The sequence below is a fragment of the Blennius ocellaris genome (genome assembly GCF_963422515.1).
Source record: "Blennius ocellaris genome assembly, chromosome: 6".
NCBI lineage: Eukaryota > Metazoa > Chordata > Actinopteri > Blenniiformes > Blenniidae > Blennius > Blennius ocellaris.
Genome location: NC_137655.1, coordinates 20,121,400 through 20,138,299, shown reverse-complemented (window position 1 = coordinate 20,138,299; position 16,900 = coordinate 20,121,400). Strand labels below are relative to the sequence as shown.

General features: G+C 43.3%; 1 protein-coding gene across 1 annotated transcript; it reads right to left on the bottom strand.

Moving 5' to 3' along the window:
- Positions 1–352: 352 nt before the first annotated feature.
- otc (ornithine transcarbamylase) lies at positions 353–4,706 on the bottom strand. Its single transcript, XM_080498230.1, has 10 exons — positions 4,527–4,706; positions 4,279–4,408; positions 4,095–4,176; positions 3,393–3,480; positions 2,590–2,743; positions 2,183–2,305; positions 1,625–1,678; positions 1,398–1,547; positions 916–1,053; positions 353–833 (listed from the first exon to the last, which is right to left on the bottom strand). Exons 1-10 carry the CDS (start codon positions 4,595–4,597, stop codon positions 774–776), a joined length of 1,050 nt encoding a protein of 349 aa, XP_080354356.1. The 5' UTR covers positions 4,598–4,706; the 3' UTR covers positions 353–773.
- Between the last annotated feature and the right edge of the window lie 12,194 nt (positions 4,707–16,900).

Below are 16,900 nucleotides of genomic sequence, written 5' to 3'. Positions count from 1 at the left end.
CTCACATTCTGACCTAAAGACAGTTTAAGTCACAAAAATCACCTCAGATACATGTTTGTGGACGACGGGAGGAAACTGGATCGCCGGTAGAAAATCTACATGTGCTGAAGTTCTTGCTGGTCGTGCTTCCAGATCTAATTGACATTATAGGCGCATTCTTTGCCGAATGCGCATCCATACATCCGCTAATCGGATTTAAACGTTAAAACCTACTAGTGGTGCAGGAGACAGACACACATTTGTATACGGTGTCGGATCTGTAAACACGTTCAGGTGCAGGATGGGACAAAGATACATCAGAGACAGCGTTTGCAGGATGAGAACAGGAATTTAATGTCATACTATACCAGGATAAGAACTTTTAGATGAATGAAGCTTCCCCAAACACACTTAATAAACATTTATTTTGCATTTTATTGGGTCTCACGTAATGTGAAGTTGTCTTGGTTGACTCTTCAGCATCACAACAGAACAGGAATAACGTGACCCGTGCATGTGCAATTTAAACCTTGAACATGTAATTAAGTGTTTTCGTAAAAGTGCCACATGGACACTGAGAGGAACGCCTCGGTGGCCTGCGACTTGAACACGGATAGTAAACCTGTTATTTGTAGAACTCATACATGCGTGCGGCAGTTTTAATCACAGTTAAGTGTTGAAGATCGCATGTTAAACAGCAGCTCACTCGGAGCTAATCAAACCATGTGAACGGTCACCTCTGGGGGAAACACGAGCAATGTCGAGTTTCAGGGACAAACGGAGAAGACCTGCAGTTAAAACTTCATCGCGGGGATCTGTGGCGTGTAGTCGGTCAGAAGAGAAACGGCCAAACCCTGAGAAGAGAGAGACAGTGATGACGGCTCAGACCGGCGGTGGAGACGTTAAAATGAAACCGCCCGTCGGCAGACGACCCACCATGATGGTCCACTTTCTGTTCTCGGCCTCGGGGAAGACGAGGGAGCGGGAGGAGTAGAAGACCTGGTCGTCCACCTCTTCCTGTTTCCGTGGGAGGCAGTGCAGGAAGGTCCAGTCTGGTTTGGCCACGCTGCCCGTCTGTAAACATCAACGACTTTCAACCAAGTGTGGTTTTAACTGCGAGGGGCCAGTAGCCGGTATTAAAAAAAATAATAAAGAAAACTGCAGGTTTCTAATGTGCTTTTGATTTTCATGTCCATTCATTTATGTTTTATGTTATATTTATGTTTATCACAAAAAAGCATCAAGAAAATAATAAAGAAATGCATCAAGCCCAGTGGACCCGCCATACGGAATAAAGGCTATTAAATGATTAATATATGGCACCAATGACAGACCGACGTTGCCCTGATTTGATGCAAACAGCATGAACGCGACACATTTCGCCCACAAACGATATTGAAATTGTCTTTTTTTTTTACCTGCATTGTTATCTGGTAACCCTTGAAGTCGTTCAGCCTCTTCTTCTTCTCCTCCTCCTGCCCCATGCTGACCCAGGTGTCGGTGACCAACACGTTGCTGCCGGTGGCGGCCTCCATCGGGTCAGAGGTCAGGAGCAGCTGGGTCCCATGCTGCCGCAACACGCAGCATTAAGTATTCATGAAATATTAATGGAAATGACTGTTGGGGGGGCTGAAGAGAGTCTCACCTCTTCGGAAAGCCTCTGAGCCTCTTGAATAACAGCTTTGTCTGGCTCGTAGCCCTACGAATAGGATAAGACAAGTTTAGAGCCTGCAAAAAGAAAAGAACAAAAAAAAAAACGAGGACAGAACAGGCAAAGAATGAAGAAATGAATTGATCTTTGCCACGTGTCACGTGTACAATGAAACTACCGTGAAGCTCGTTCACCCTTAAAAAGAAGAGTAGTTAGTGCAGGGTTCAAAGCATGTAAAAAAAAAAAAAAGACATAAGTAGTAAAACAAAAGATAAAAGGAAAAAGACAAAAACAAAAAACAAAACAACAATAAAAAAAAAAAAAAAACTTTCAATCCTAAAACTTGATCCCCCCAAAAAATGCCAGTTTGATAATAAATTATGCCGGACAAAGCCGTTTCAAAATAAAACTGCACGATATAAACACATTAAAGTCTCAGTCGTGGAGTATTTGTTTTCTATTCTGGTGTGAGTGGGATGACGGATCCCGCAGCTACTGATAAACATGGATACAAAGGTTAAACAGCCCATGTTGGCGCCGGCTGAAGCAAACCTTTGGCGTCGCAACCCGAAGATGAACTCCCAGTTTAGCTGCAGACATCATGAACGAGTGGAGGACGTTGTTTCCGTCTCCGATCCAGGCGATCGTCAGTCCGCTGAGGGACCCGTAATGTTCCTGTGAACAAGACGTCGCTACATCCATTCCAGCTCTGACTTTGAGACGAGATATCATCTTTCGTTTAAAAAATGCACTCAATTCTATTATATTTCAACTTTTGTGTCCCTTTAGTCTACAAGACAGATCAATATCACATATTGTGGACGTCTTCATTAGGTTCTGTCCGGCAGAGGAGTCATCAAGTGTTCGACACAGTCGATTAATGAAAAACGACAATAACCTGAGGATGGAACACTTGATAAAAAAATCTGAACTGCTGTATGTTTAAAAGGTGTGAGAACCTGTAAGGTGAGGTAATCCGCCAGAATCTGGATGGGGTGGTAGAGGTCAGACAGACCGTTGATGATCGGGATGGACGCCTCTTTGGAAAGCTCCTCCAGCGTGGAGTGGCTGTAAACCCGAGCCAAGACGATGTCACAGAGTCCCGAGAGGACCCTGGCGTGGAAATTCAAAGAGCACGTGAAGAAGAAACGTGAAAAAAGTAAAAAAAAAACTGCTTTGCATCAAGGGTTCATGTCCCGTTTCCACTTTACATGCTGCCACTTGGGTCCATGATTGCCAAACGTAATCTGTCGTTTCTCCTTTACGCTGATGACGACCAGGTCTATTAACAATGGCTGGCGCAGAGTTTTTCTCCATCTGGATGAGACGTAATCTGAATTTGTCGATCAGATTCAATCCAGGGTCATGGGCCCAGTCGTCTTTGACCGAGAACTGAAGTTCAGCCAGCAAATAAATGCTGTTGTCAAAGTCAGTCTTTTTTCAGCTGAGGCTCATCCGGTTCATTTCTGGATCGAGTTTAAAATTCTATTGCTTGTTTTTAAAGCACGTCATGGCATCGCTCCGTCATACTTCACAGGCATCCTTTGCCGTTGCCTCGGTCTACGTCTGCTCACGGAGCTGTACCTTTTTAAAGTCCAGGTTAAAGACTCGCCTCTTCAAAACGGGCTTTTAACATCTAAAACTCACTGAATTAAACACGGGATGTAATAATTTTAGTGTTTTATCTTTCCGTAAAGCACCTTGGTCTTCCTCGGTGTCGTTATAAAGTCAGTGATTGTACTATAAAGGAGATGGTGCTCACCTGGCCGTGTCTGTGCTGCTCTCGTTCACCCCCAGGTGGATGTCCTGCGAGGTGAGGAAACACGGGTGTCCACCCAGCAACGCAAAACCTGGAAGCAGAACATCAAAACAACATCTGTTTTCAATAAAAGCACGTGGAATAAAGTTTGTAAAGCGAGTGAGCTCACAGACACAGAAGTGCTGAATACAGTGGGGGGGGGGGGGGGGGGGGGGGGGGTTGGTGGTGGTGGTGGTGGTGGGGGGGGGGGGGTTCTGTGTTTTGTCTAAAGCCTCCTGAGTGAAAAAAAAGGCCTTTCAGCAGTTCTATTGTGAACACACATCATATGGTCAAAGCTCCGCTCACGTTTTTGTGAGGCGTTTTTCAGAAATGCATTTACATTTTTTTATTTATTTTTTAAATAAAACCATGCAGCTTTTACTTTATACACACCTTGGAACTTAATGTTACACTGTGATTTTACACTATGTTGTCTACTTAACTACTTTTAAAATCACAATTCGCTTCTGCCCGCAATTCATATTCAAACCAGTTTATTGTTTTAATAGGGAAACTAGGTTGTTTGTGTTTACATAGAAACAAACTGACCTCGTGAAATGTGTATTGACACGGAACCTTTACCTCGTTCCTATTGGTAAACTGACAAAACCTTGCAGGTTGTCTTTGCACTGATTATCTGTAGGGACGGCTGTGTAGAACGACCACCTGTCTCTGTTGACATTCTGGTTCTGGTGCTCCTCTTCTCGAATATCATGGCAATGGACTTCCCTTGAAGGAGAGGCAGACACTGAAATAGACGTCACGACCGGTTAGGTTCCCCCCTTTGAACGACCCAGCGAGAAAGCGTGGAGGTGATTTTACAAACACGCGCTCAAGATGTGTCGTAAACCTGTTTCTCGTGTTTGATCCGATGCTTGAGGTCCCCTGACACCCACAGCAGCCTCCTGATCTCATCCGAGCTGAAGTCCTTGAGGGTCAGGCAGCTGCGACCCTTTAACGCGAAGCAAGCAGCTCCAGCGCTGCGATGAAGAGGAAGAAACGATCAGGGACGACGCGCATCTCCCATCTGCACCAATATCAACAGCCGCTCGTCCCCCCCCCAAGTCGGTTTTCAAAAGTTTGCTCCAAGTTTCTTACCTAAACTTCCGCGCCCAGTCGTTCCGTTTCAAGCATTTCAGAACGTTGGACGATAACAGCCTCGAACACATCGTCGCCCGAAGGAAATGTAAGATGACTGCAACGTGGCGAGATTATTTCGTCAAGACAGAAGCGGCTGTCATTCAGTCTGCGGGGTCGCTTGTCTGCAGAACACGTGCAAAAACAACCAGCGTGGCTCTGCAGCGGGAAGGGGGCGTGGCCTCGCCTGCAGCGTCAGCCCACGGTTTGTTTTTTTAATATAAAGTCTTACAACTTTATTAGTCTCTGCACGCATTCACTCCAGTTTCATGTAAATGCTTTTGTAAAGTAGTAAAGATGATTACTAAGAATAAATACATCTGTAAATATTTGCTTGAATGTGTCATTAATTCATTAAAATATCAATTCATTAAAAAAAAACAGTGTAGTGGAGGACTGAATGTGCCAAAATTAAATGAATAAATACGCTATTAAGTAATGAATTAAATGTGTCATTAATTAATGGAAATGGAATAAAATATAGAAATTTGTCATTAAATGTATATTTAATTGATAAAATTCTGAAATGTAGGTAAAAAAAACAACACATTTAATTATTGGCCCAGCGCTACACTGCTTCATTAATTATTATTATTTTCTGTCAAACTCACCAATCAAAGTCAGTGGATGGATCCTTGCACCTGATTGGTTCCCCTGCACATCGAGTCACAACAGATCGATCTCAGATAAAGTGCACTAGGTGGCGCTACACGTTAAAGTGTGCTCCTTCCTCATAAAGTCAGGATTACAATCCACTCAGCCTCCTTCTGGTATAAATATTACACCTGTTCTTTGGAGGTGAGGATGAAGATGAAGATGAAGATGGAGGATGAACTCATCCAGTTTAAAATGTTCCCTGCAAACCCCAGAGAACTCACTCAGTGAATCCTTCCTCCTCCAAGCCACCGCTCTCTTCTTCCTCAAATCTTTGTCTTTGGGAAACCTTACAATTTAAAATGAGAGATTTTAAAAAGGAGATTATGCTTATTTTCTCCTTTGCTATTTTCTTTCTTCAAGTTTCTTACAACCTTTCTTCAACAAAACTCCTATTTGGACGCCTATATGCTGATAATAAACCAACTCTGCTGAAACTGTGAATACACGTGTTTCAAACTATTCTACAGTCACGTGTTGTCAGTGTTTCTCAGTCAGTGTGGAGGAGGAGAGAAATCTTACTTCTGTTAGGGTGAAAGAATTACATGTGAACAATAAAGCCTGTGTCACCTGGTAAAACGTGCTGGTCCATGTTATACCTGCAATATTTGGTTTATTTCTACAATAGCATTCTTGAGTCAACTGATCCATGACTTCCACTCTGTTTCATGTGTCGCCGTGTGTGTGTGTGTGCAGTGGAAGCAGTGTATAAAACTTGTTTTTTCTTTAAAAAAATAAGGAGAAAAAACCTGCAATCCCACAGGGAAATGCATGCCCTGTTACAATGTGGACACACGTATTTATAGACAAGTGTTTGTACTGTATATGTACAAACATATTGTTTTCTTTTTAAATATGGTGGGTGCAGCTTATGTTCATTTTTTTTGTTTATAAATAGTGTACACTGTACTGTCTGTGGTCCATATTGACGAGATCATCGACAACCTCAACATTTTTCACAATTAGACACTTAGATCATGCATTACGTTATATTACTGCCCAGGAAGAACATTTACTAAAAACTCAAATCAATTTGTTTCCAGCAAACTGCACCATGATCCTGTCCTGTCCATTGGATTCACTGCAGCACTTGTTTTAACAATCACACACTATTGCTCTTATTCTTTCCTTTTATTGTTTTAGGGTGGAATTATAAAAAGTCTGCCAATATTTAAATAAATATGCAATTATTTACAACATGTACTTGTGTTGTTTTTTTTTTTTAATCTCACACTACTATAATAAAGCAACCAGTGGATCCACACGCTGCACAAGGTGCCTTTATTTTACACTGACCACCTACCGCACAACATTTCTGTACACTCAGCTGAATTGGACCGATGATGATGATGGTGATGATGAAGTGAGTAAGCACAAGCAAGAATAGGAGAATAAAAAAAAACAAGCAGGCAATCCGAGAATAAGGCAGTGTTTGTTTGGAACTGCGGTCTCTCATGTGGGGAACAAAGACCAATTTCATGTTGATTTATGTCTCTCTCTGCCAACCGCTCATTTTCTCTGGTTTTACAGAGGAATTGGAAATATATATATGTATATATATATATATATATATATATATATATATATATATATTTATTTATTTATTTATTTATTTATGTATTTATTTATTTCCTGTTGGCAGGTTGAGCCCTCCATAATATTCGTCTCTGTCTCGCTCCTCCTGCCTCCCGCTGACCTCCCTGATCTCCGGGTCAGAGCGCAGGGAGCTGGCCGGTGAGGAGGCGCGGTCCCGGGGGTGCGGCGGTGGAGATGACGGGGCAGAGCACCGTGGACATACCCGGTGAGACACAACCGCAGATTTTCAAACGCGCGACACTTCAGACTCACGAAAACTAGATTTCTTTGCTCTCCCTGTGGACCGTTTGTCGGTAAGTTGTTTCTATTTCTGTCCGCCGGCCGCAGTTTAAATCGCCTGATCTGCCCGCAGCAGGTTGCTGTGGGATTTATCCCGGGTTAAGGTGGAGGTGGTGTCCTGCACAGTGTGCCAGTCCAACAGGTTTATGTAGAATATACACGAGTTCATGAGCAGAAAAAAAAAAGCAAAAAAAACTGGTGCTCTGGGCACATGCACCCCCCCCCCCCTTTTATTTTTAAATTGTTTTAAGTTTAAACACAAACTTTTTGGGGAGGGTGACTCCTTGTGGCTGTTCAATGTCTCTTCGCCATCATTTCTTAAATTGTTTGTGTCCTTCTGTGTTTTTATGTATAGACTGGTGCTTTTTGTGGTGATTTTGTACTACTTGTATGTCCTTTAAAGTGATTTTTGCACAAAATTGTTCCAGCCACGTTACTCATGAGGGTGAGTTTGCTTTTTATAGTGGCTCTTTTGGGAAATCTGATTGCTTTTGTATTGTCAGATATCCTTTGAGTGATTTCATGATTTTTGTAGCTGTTTTGTGTTATTGTGGTCTGGAGACCTATGTTTTTGTTGCATTTTCAGACCTTTGTGTAGTTGTTCAGTTATCTTTCTGGCTTTGTTTTTAAAGGTCTACTGGATATCTGATGATTGTAAAATGTAGTTTGAGAACTCTATGTTATTCGATTTACTTTCATGAACTTGTTGTTGAATTTAGAATTAGTGGTATTAAATGGTTATGTGCATCTATCCTGTCAACACTCTTTTCTTGGTGGTTTGTGTCTTTTTGTTGTTAACCTCTGGTTCTTTTTGGAATTAATTCAATACGTTTTAATTCCCTTGTTGTTGTTTGTAACTATTTGAGGTTGTTTTTTGCGCCAAGGCTCCTTCCTAAACTCTTCCTGATGAGGCTGGCCGAAGTCAAATCCTACTCTTGTCTTGTTTTCAGAAACAGGAGCCGTCTTCACATTTGGACGGAGCAGCTTTGCCCTTAATGTGCCGAGCAGGTTCTGGTTGAAGAATGACCATCCAGTGCATCTTTCCTGTGGGGGGGAGCACAGCGCTGTCGTCACAGGTACACACCCTGAATACTTTTATAATAAAGGCTCAGTTTGTTCACAAACGGATCAGATGGAACCAAACGTCAATCGACTCAACTTAACTTTTCCGTGATGGTTCTACAGAAAATGGGCGGCTGCTCATGTTCGGTAGTAACACGTACGGCCAACTGGGACTGGGATTTAAACCAGCCGCCAGAAAACCTGCTTCTGTTAAAGGTAAAGTAAAGGTTTAATTGATTACTAAAAATAGAAATATAATGCTTCATTAATGCTTTAGTTATTTCTTTATGATCATTCATGATTAGAAAAATCACACAATCTATGATAAGCTTGAATAAAATAAACATGTATTGATTAAAGTTTTGTGAGTTTCTCAATTAACCGACGAAATCCTTTGGGGTTTTTTTTAGCCTTCAAGTCTGAGAGAGTGAAGCTGGTGGCCTGTGGGAGAGATCACACAATTATTTGCACATGTAAGATTAAAAATAAATAAATAAAATTGAAGCGTTTAATATGAGCAGAAATCACCAGGCTTGCTGTTCTGTTGCATGTGTACTTGTGTACTTGCAGACGGGGGCCTTGTCCACGGTGCAGGCGGTAACCAGGAGGGGCAGCTGGGTTTGGGCCACTGCAGCAACACTTCATCCTTTCACCTGCTGCAGCCGTTCTGTGGCCGGGCTCCGATCAAACTGCTTTCTGCAGGATGCAACACCTCGGCAGCCTTAACGGGTCTGACCCCAGATAATATAACAGGCTCATGTGCTCATCAACATCCCCACGCAGTTTTCACTGTGTTTTCTGTGTGTGTGTGTGTGTGCAGAGGATGGTCGGCTGTTCATGTGGGGAGACAACTCCGTGGGTCAGATTGGTCTGGGAGACGAGGGATTCGCAGCAGAACCCAGAGAGGTGGACGTGGGCGAGGCGGTGGTGTGGGTGTCTTGTGGGCGCCACCACTCGGCTCTGGTCACAGGTACGACGCGAGGCGCAGTGTTGGGTGTTAAATTCAGCCCCTCTCCCGACACCGTTCATGCCGTGTATTCTGTTTGGCCCCCCGCTCCAGCGAAAGGCCACCTCTACACGTTTGGCGAGAGTGCGAACGGAAGACTTGGTCTCCAGGAGGAGCAGCTGTCTAATCACAGGGTCCCCCAGCAGGTGCAGGGCATTGTGGGTCGTGTCAGTCAGGTGTGCTGTGGAGGAGAGCACACAGTGGCTCTCACTGGTACGGTACCTGCATAACAATAGTCTACTTTTTCCAAAAGTTTTAATTTGACACAGTTCTTCTTTAATGAAAAATACAAGGCATAATAAATATGGCATAGATGCTTATACTACGATAGCGATAAGAAAAGTAAAAATGGACATTTAAAGAAATAACATAAAGGCAGTCTAGCTGTTATTATTCCAACCAGTGTTGGACCGTACCATTGCTGTGGCCTGCTTGTCTCTCTGTTCCAGGCTCGGACGTCTACACGTTCGGCAGGGGTCAGTACGGTCAGCTGGGCCAGGGGACCTTTCTGTTTGAGCTTTGTTTGCCAAAACCACTGGAGCACTTTCGTAGCAGCAGCATCAGACACGTCGCATGTGGAGAGAACCACACGGCAGTGGTCACACGTAAGCAGTCGACCATGCATGTTTTATAGTCTCTGTATCTCAAAAGTACCCAGAAAAATGTGTTTCGCATGAAAGAGGCTGCAGAATAACAGATGGTTGGTCGTTCATTAGATCCATTTATGAAATCATTTTCTTTATTTCTTCCATAAGAGTAATTTCTTGTGGTTTAACAGTAAAACTGTATAGGGATTTAGACAGTACAACCATATTAGTTATTGGACTTCACTCAAAAGGCATGTTTGTATTGCCACGCACACGCACCAGTGAAAAATTGAGGCCATGCAAGGTGCTTACCAACCTCTGGGAGAAACGTGGGGATCAGTGTCTTCATCATACAGAAGCACAATGTGCCTCTACAACAGCTGCATTGAAACTATGTAAAGTACAATTATTAAAATAGAAATGGCCTGATTAGAATTTACTACGCTCACCTGTGCTTCTAAGTGCAGAAAGTGAATGACATTTACAGGCCCTGATTGAATATTTTCAGCCTTTATCTGATCACGATTTGTCTTCCTCCGCAGACCGCGGACTGCTCTACACGTTTGGAGACGGGCGTCATGGAAAACTGGGGCTCGGAGAGGAAAACTTCACCAATCAGTTCAGCCCGATGCTCTGCACACGTTTTCTCCCGTGCGACGTTCAAGCAGTAAGTGAAGGTGTTTAATTTAATGTAAAAGCTTTCAGAAGGTTCCTTCTCTCTTCTGGATCAGTTCATATTTGGTTATGGGAAATAAACTTACACAAAGAAATGTGATAAAGCATTAGAGGGATGAAGGAATCATAAAAAAAATGTCCTAATTTCAATGCTTCGATATTTAATTTGTCGTTCTTCAATCATAAAGCTGTGAAGAAATGTGCCAAATTGAAAATTATACAGTGTTACAACACACAGGAAATTCCAGCTGAGTGCACAGCATGATGAAATCAGCTTCAGGAGGGCGACACACCTGGAAAACTCGCTCTATCAATCTAATACACTTTTCATTCGCAGTCTCGTTCATCCCCTCAGATAAACTAACAAAACCGCAGTAAGTAAAGGGGTTGTATTCTGGTTGTCCTCAGGTGTCTTGTGGGGGTCACCACATGCTGGCCGTGGCTGCACCTCGACCCCCAGGGCGTCAGGCCGTGGTGGCGGAGAGCGACGTCCTGATCACAGACTGCCTCTTAGAGCCGAGGCTCACAGAATTCCTCTGGAAAGAATCGTTAATCGATCCGTCGTCACTGGTCTCGGCTGCTTCTGCTCGAGTTCGCCGCAGACAAAAGGTAAGAAAAAGTGTTTCTATTCATCGGGCCGCAGCAGCAGCGTTCCCTGAAAAGCTTCACGCCATAAAGCAGCTCTGCTTTCAGTTTCGACAGAAACTTTTAAATATTTGATCTTGTTCACAATCTGAAATAGTGTTTTAAACAGTTTTTTTTTAAAATATTAGATTGTGAGAAGATGTGAGAAGATTTCAAAGGTTTTAAAATCTTACTGTGATAATACTTATTTACAATTGATGTTTATCAACGCGAGCTAGAACAAACTGAGAAATACCAAAACAACATTGAAACAACATCTTCACCAGCCTGTGTAATGAAAGTAGTTTTATTTTGAGCTCCATAAAACTGGACCATCAGAAAATAATTCTGAAATATTTAAGTGTGCACCTCAATGTACATTGTATGCTTTCATACACACAAACACATGTTTTTATATTATTGATCTTGTGTGTTTAAAGGAAAAGGGCTTCGTTGCTTCTCAATGGGATGCTGTCGAATTTCGTTGTGGTCTTTTGCAAATGACAATAAAGATTGTGAACATTCTGAATCTGAACTGGATAGAACCTTGTGAGACGTTTGTAAGGCCCTGCTAGAAATTATTTTTGTATTCCGATCCTCAAACTTGAGTCAATTTACATTTTTTTGCAAATACAGCATTTTTGGTTTATTGATTAGAATCAGTTAGCGCAATAGTTATCAGTGGAATGTCCTCAGCTTGATAATTTGTTGAGTTAAAGCGTCTTCTCCCGGTCCCTGTCTCCATATTCTCCCTGTTGGTTTTTCTTGAATTTGAGGTTTATGAGACCAATTATTTTCACAGTTAACCTTGATTCTCGTCCCAAGCTTGCTTCTCTAACCTGGAGGCCACCACTGCTCCAATTTTGTTCCTTTTTAATTGACTCTAAATTGCCTGGAGGTGTGAGTGTCTGGCTGGATGGACATAGGATTGTTGTAATCACTATCAAACTCCACTAGAGGGCAGTGTTGCACCAAACCACAAAGCAGTACTCAATCCAGAGTGAATGAGCTCCACATTTCAGTTCCTTGAGGTCACCCCCCCCCCCCCCCCCCCCCCCCTCTCATTCCAGGAGAGCAGTGTGCAGCTGTTCAGGGAGGCATTTCAAAGCCTCCCACGTCTTCACTCTGGCTTCCTCAACACCTCGTGGCAAACGTCCAGAAATGTCCGAACCTCCAAAAACATCTCCAAAGACGCCTCTGTCTCCTTGTCATCCCCCAAACCACAATCGGAAGCGACAGCGAGTCCACTTCTCTCTCCCATGTTGCGTTCCGTGTCCCCTCAAAGTCCTGCGTCGTCCTCCAAGCCACCAAGCCCCCGGCCACGATCGTCCAACACGCGTCTGAGTAAAGCCTCTGCCACTTCTTCAAAGTCTAAGCTCAAAGAGTTGCCTTCCCCCCTGCTGTCACCTAAATCTGCCACTAAATGTAAGCCTGATGTCCCATCATCTGCTAAGAAGGCTGCAAAGCGGAGAGTATATCCAGCAGCAACATCCAAAAGGGCCTTAAGTGACCAAATGTCTTCTTCGTCTTCGTCACCTAAAAAGCCCCCCGCTAATGCCACCAGAGGAAAACTCACACAGCGACCCGATACGGCCTCGCTACAATCAGGTATTTTAAAAGTGTGTCTCTTCAGACGTGACCCACGTGTGTCACTCGTCTGATTGATCTTTTTCTTCCAGGAGCACAAACGCCTCAGAAACAAACAGCGGCCGAAGACGTGGAGGAGAAAGCGCCGCACTCTGACTTGCCGCCGTACACGGTGAGACAGATTATTTTTAACGGCTCCTCGGCGTTCTCAGTCTGATAAAGTCGATCGATACGATATATCACCCACAGAGCCACAAACCGTGAGTCAGTTGAATGTTATTTTCCCCCAGTTGGCTTCTTCCTTGTGGTCCGGATTATTGGCACTTCAGGGCAGCAGTAACGTTGAACACTCACTTAGTTTTCCAGGAAATGTGCATACCTCAGCACACATACTGTGTGTGTGTGTGTGTGTGTGTGCGTGCATACATTTTCCACACGGAGTTAAACCATGAAAGGGAATTTAGTGTTTTAATTTCTCGACTTCAAACATTCAAAGTGCACTTTCTCTCCGCAGTATTTTTGATGAAGCTCTCCCAGGCAGATTTAGATATTTGGATAGTTTCTACCAATACACAAATGAATTTGGGTTCCAGCCCTTCGCGTACACAAACACACAAATACAAGCGCCCATTGCAGTGATTGGAGAGAAAAAAAAAAAAAGTTGGCAGGAGGCTTGCCACATCTCATCAGTGTTTCCACAGCCAGTGATGAAGCAAGCTGTGAATAAGCCTCCTGCGTTATTTGTGCGTGACGGGCGACGGCAACATGTGGAGCGCAGTGACTCCTTCCTGTCTGATCTGTGTGTTCAAGTGTGACTCTGTGAGCAGTGTGTGTGTGTGTGTGTGTGTGTGTGTGTGTGTGTGTGTGTGTGTGTGTGTGTGTGTGTGTGTGTGTGTGTGTGTGTGTGTGTGTGTGTGTGTGTGTGTGTCGTCATGTGTGGGCTTTCAAAGGCTTGTTAGTGAAAAACTTCAATCTGGCTCGCGGTGAAGAATGTTCATTAGTTATTGAACTTGTATTTACCCGCCTCGTGCCGCCAGAGAAGCTGCCGTGTGATTAAATGACACCTCACTGACCCGCAATTAACCTTCGTCTGTTTGTGTGACAGAAAAGTAGCGATTCCTCGTGTTTTTTCTCTGCGATGGCGGGGGCGTTTACTCCGTCTCCCACTAACATCTATACTGTAACAGTGTTATCAGTTTGTTACTTGCCTCCATTGTACCATATGTCCTGTAACACTGGAAAAGTCAGAAAGTACAACTTTGCTACTGTACAAAAGTTGAGAATACAGGTGTCTGTTCTATAATGAGTTTTTAGTTTTATGATGTTTTCTTAATGTTTATTAACCCAAATATGTGTTTATTTCACTCTTTGCTTCTAAAACAATCCTTATGTTGTTACCTTTACAACCATTTTGTATTCAGCCCTGCAAAGACTGCAACTTATATTTAGGCTGCCTTGGATTTGTTTTGAGTTAATGGCTGGAAAATCAACCCCCCACCCAAAAAAAAAAATATGTGAAGAGTATGTGGTTATGCCACTTTCTTGAAATCATCAACTTTCAATATCTCATGGTCATGAGAAGAAAGACGTAGCTGCTTCCTGCATCTCTGTGTGTGATTCTCAACATCAACACAGTTGAGTGTCTCCCTCTCTGTGCTTCATATGTGGCAGACGGAAACCGACAACACGAGTGGAATAATTGTAGATCCGTCCCCTCTCTTATATCATTGTTTGTGGTTGCTCCAGCAGCTGTCCCTCGCTCTGGATGCCACATAATTATGATCTCTTTCTGCTCTCTGTTTCCCAGGAGGCTTACATTGTTCAAACTGAAGGGGGATCTCGCTCCCACACATACTGTATGCTTGGTGGATCAGAGCGATTGTACTGCACAAATAATAAGAACAATATCGATTTAATGTTAGATAGGACACTCTTTGGTTCACCGTCACTTGGCATGCCATTTGTTTAATTAACAGATGACATGTCAGCTAAAACTTATACACAACAGAAAATAGAAGAGAGATGGCAGAAAGAAAAGAAGAGAGAGATAGACAGAGAGAAATCTGACATAAGGTAAAGACACATACTGAATGAAATGTGGAGGAATACTTGATTCATGGCTGGCAGTGGAACGCTGAAGGTTTAGCACAACAACAGAAATTGTCTCAGGTACAGAACCACATTAGAAATGCGACCTTGTTAATGCTGTGAGTACATTTGAGAGCCTGTGCATTTTATACATTCACCCAAGTGAGAAAATGAAATGACTACTTCTACTTTGACCAGTTGCAAGTGAACGTTATGACCAGCTCTGACACATATGACTTTAGTGTTTAATATCTCTAAATTTCAAATAAAACTATAGAATGATTTGCCAGAATATCAATGCTAATGGCATCTTAGTAAATTACTAACAATATGTTTCATCCATGTGTTTTCTGCAATATGATATATAGCTCTTAGGGGCACAATATTGTTGACGCTCAAGGAGGTCTCTTTTGGAGTCATTTAATTTTTAAGATGAATCCTGAGTTTTCAACAAACACATATACAGTTTAAATGGAGGGACATTAACTTAAAGTCTACTGCTGTGATTGTGTGACTTTATTTTTTATATAATGTAGTACCACCCAGTATCTGACCTTCTTCCCTCTTTTTTTTCATACAATTTCACTAAATCCCTGTTTGATTTATTGCAGGAAAAGAAAAAGGGCACACGGCTGACTAAACAGGCAGAGGCCTTTTCAGAACAGATCAATGGGACGACAGACCAAAACTGTGTTCAGGCCTTGCCCACAAAGCTTCTGAAAAGCTCCAACTCCTTCCACACAGAGGTTTCTCCACAGAAAAATACAAGGAGGAACCACAAAGTCACATCTGAAGGCAAAGAAAACATCACCAAGGAATCCAAACAAATCCAAACTCGAAAAGACAGAAAGAAGCTTTCTTATTTTAAAGTACCGAAGCATGATGACAGCAAGCTGTCAGAATATGGTCCAAAAACTCAAGCGTCTGTCCAGAAGAGGACTGATGAGCAGCCGACACCGACTGATGCGAAGAAAAAGGCAAGAAAAAATAAAAACTTGGAGGAAAGTAATCTTAACCGAGAAAATATGAAAGAAATGGGTACTCCAAAAAGAGAAACAATGAAAACACTGGCCTCACACCAAACATCTCCTGTTATTAAAGTTACCAGAGGAAATGAAATGATTCATTCGATATCCGCAGAAAATTCTGCAAAAGAAGAAGTGAGCCAGAGTGAGAGCAGTGATATCAACCCTGCGGAGGCGTGGCGGCAGCGGGAGACCACGCCAGTCAAATCATCTATAATGAAAGATCTGCACAAGTCTAAATCACACAAAGGTCAAAGCACAGCAGCGGAGGTTAAATCAGAAGCCTCTCCTGTCACCACACCTTCAAAAGACACAAGGAAGTCTGCAAGTGCGAAATCTACCCCGGTGAGGGGTAAAGAGGCATCGCCAGAGCTCACACCGGTCCGAGACAGAAGTGCAGCAAACACTCCCGTTAAAGGTAAAATCAAGAAAAAGGAGAGGAGAATCGATTTATCCATGCCAAGAATACAATTCCACAAAAGAAGAGCGGGAGTGGAGATATGCAGAAGTTAAAAGTAAAGGACAAAAAGAAAGCGAAGGAATCTGACAAAGAGCCGAAAGCAAAAGCGGAGGGAGGAGTAGGGGACGACAGGAAAGATAAACAAGAAGTTGTTTCTTTTGTCAAAGACGATACGAAGGCAGATTTAAAGGCGTCTGATGGCTGTGGCCCATTTTCATCTCAGCAGGAAGCGCAGGCTGAAGTTACCAATAACCCCAATTCATCACAGGGCCCAGTGAGAGCCGTCAGCCTGGTGAGATCCCCACAAAGAGATCGACATGTCGGTACCGATTCAAACATCCCCGAGACAACGAACGAGGACAACATTCCGAGCCCGAGTGAGGAGAAATCAAAGTGGGGAGAAACACTGAGTAATGCAGCGCGTCTTCTTCCTGCCGTCGCCATGGCGGGCGCTGCTGTGGAGCTCCTGCGTGAGGCAGCGACGAGCAGCGGCGGTTTGCAGTCCGATGTTGAAAACGCTTCACCTCCATCGTCCGAAAGAGCCGGCAGAATAAGACAGTTCACGAAGCAGAGCGCTATCACCTCCCCTGCATTGTCAAATCTCTCATCAACAGAAGCGTCAAGTGAATTGCAGGAGAGCACAAAGAACGGAGCCGAATTCAAGATCCAATCAGAGTCAGCCGGGGGGAAGA

Coding starts and splice junctions, on each gene's coding strand:
- otc (XM_080498230.1), bottom strand. CDS start 4,597: ATGTGTTCGAGGCTGTTATCGTCCAACGTTCTGAAATGCTTGAAACGG. Junction 2,744..3,392: donor AGCAGCACAGACACGGCCAG/GTGAGCACCATC, acceptor TTTCCACGCCAG/GGTCCTCTCGGGACTCTGTG. Junction 2,306..2,589: donor CGGATTACCTCACCTTACAG/GTTCTCACACCT, acceptor TCTTGTTCACAG/GAACATTACGGGTCCCTCAG.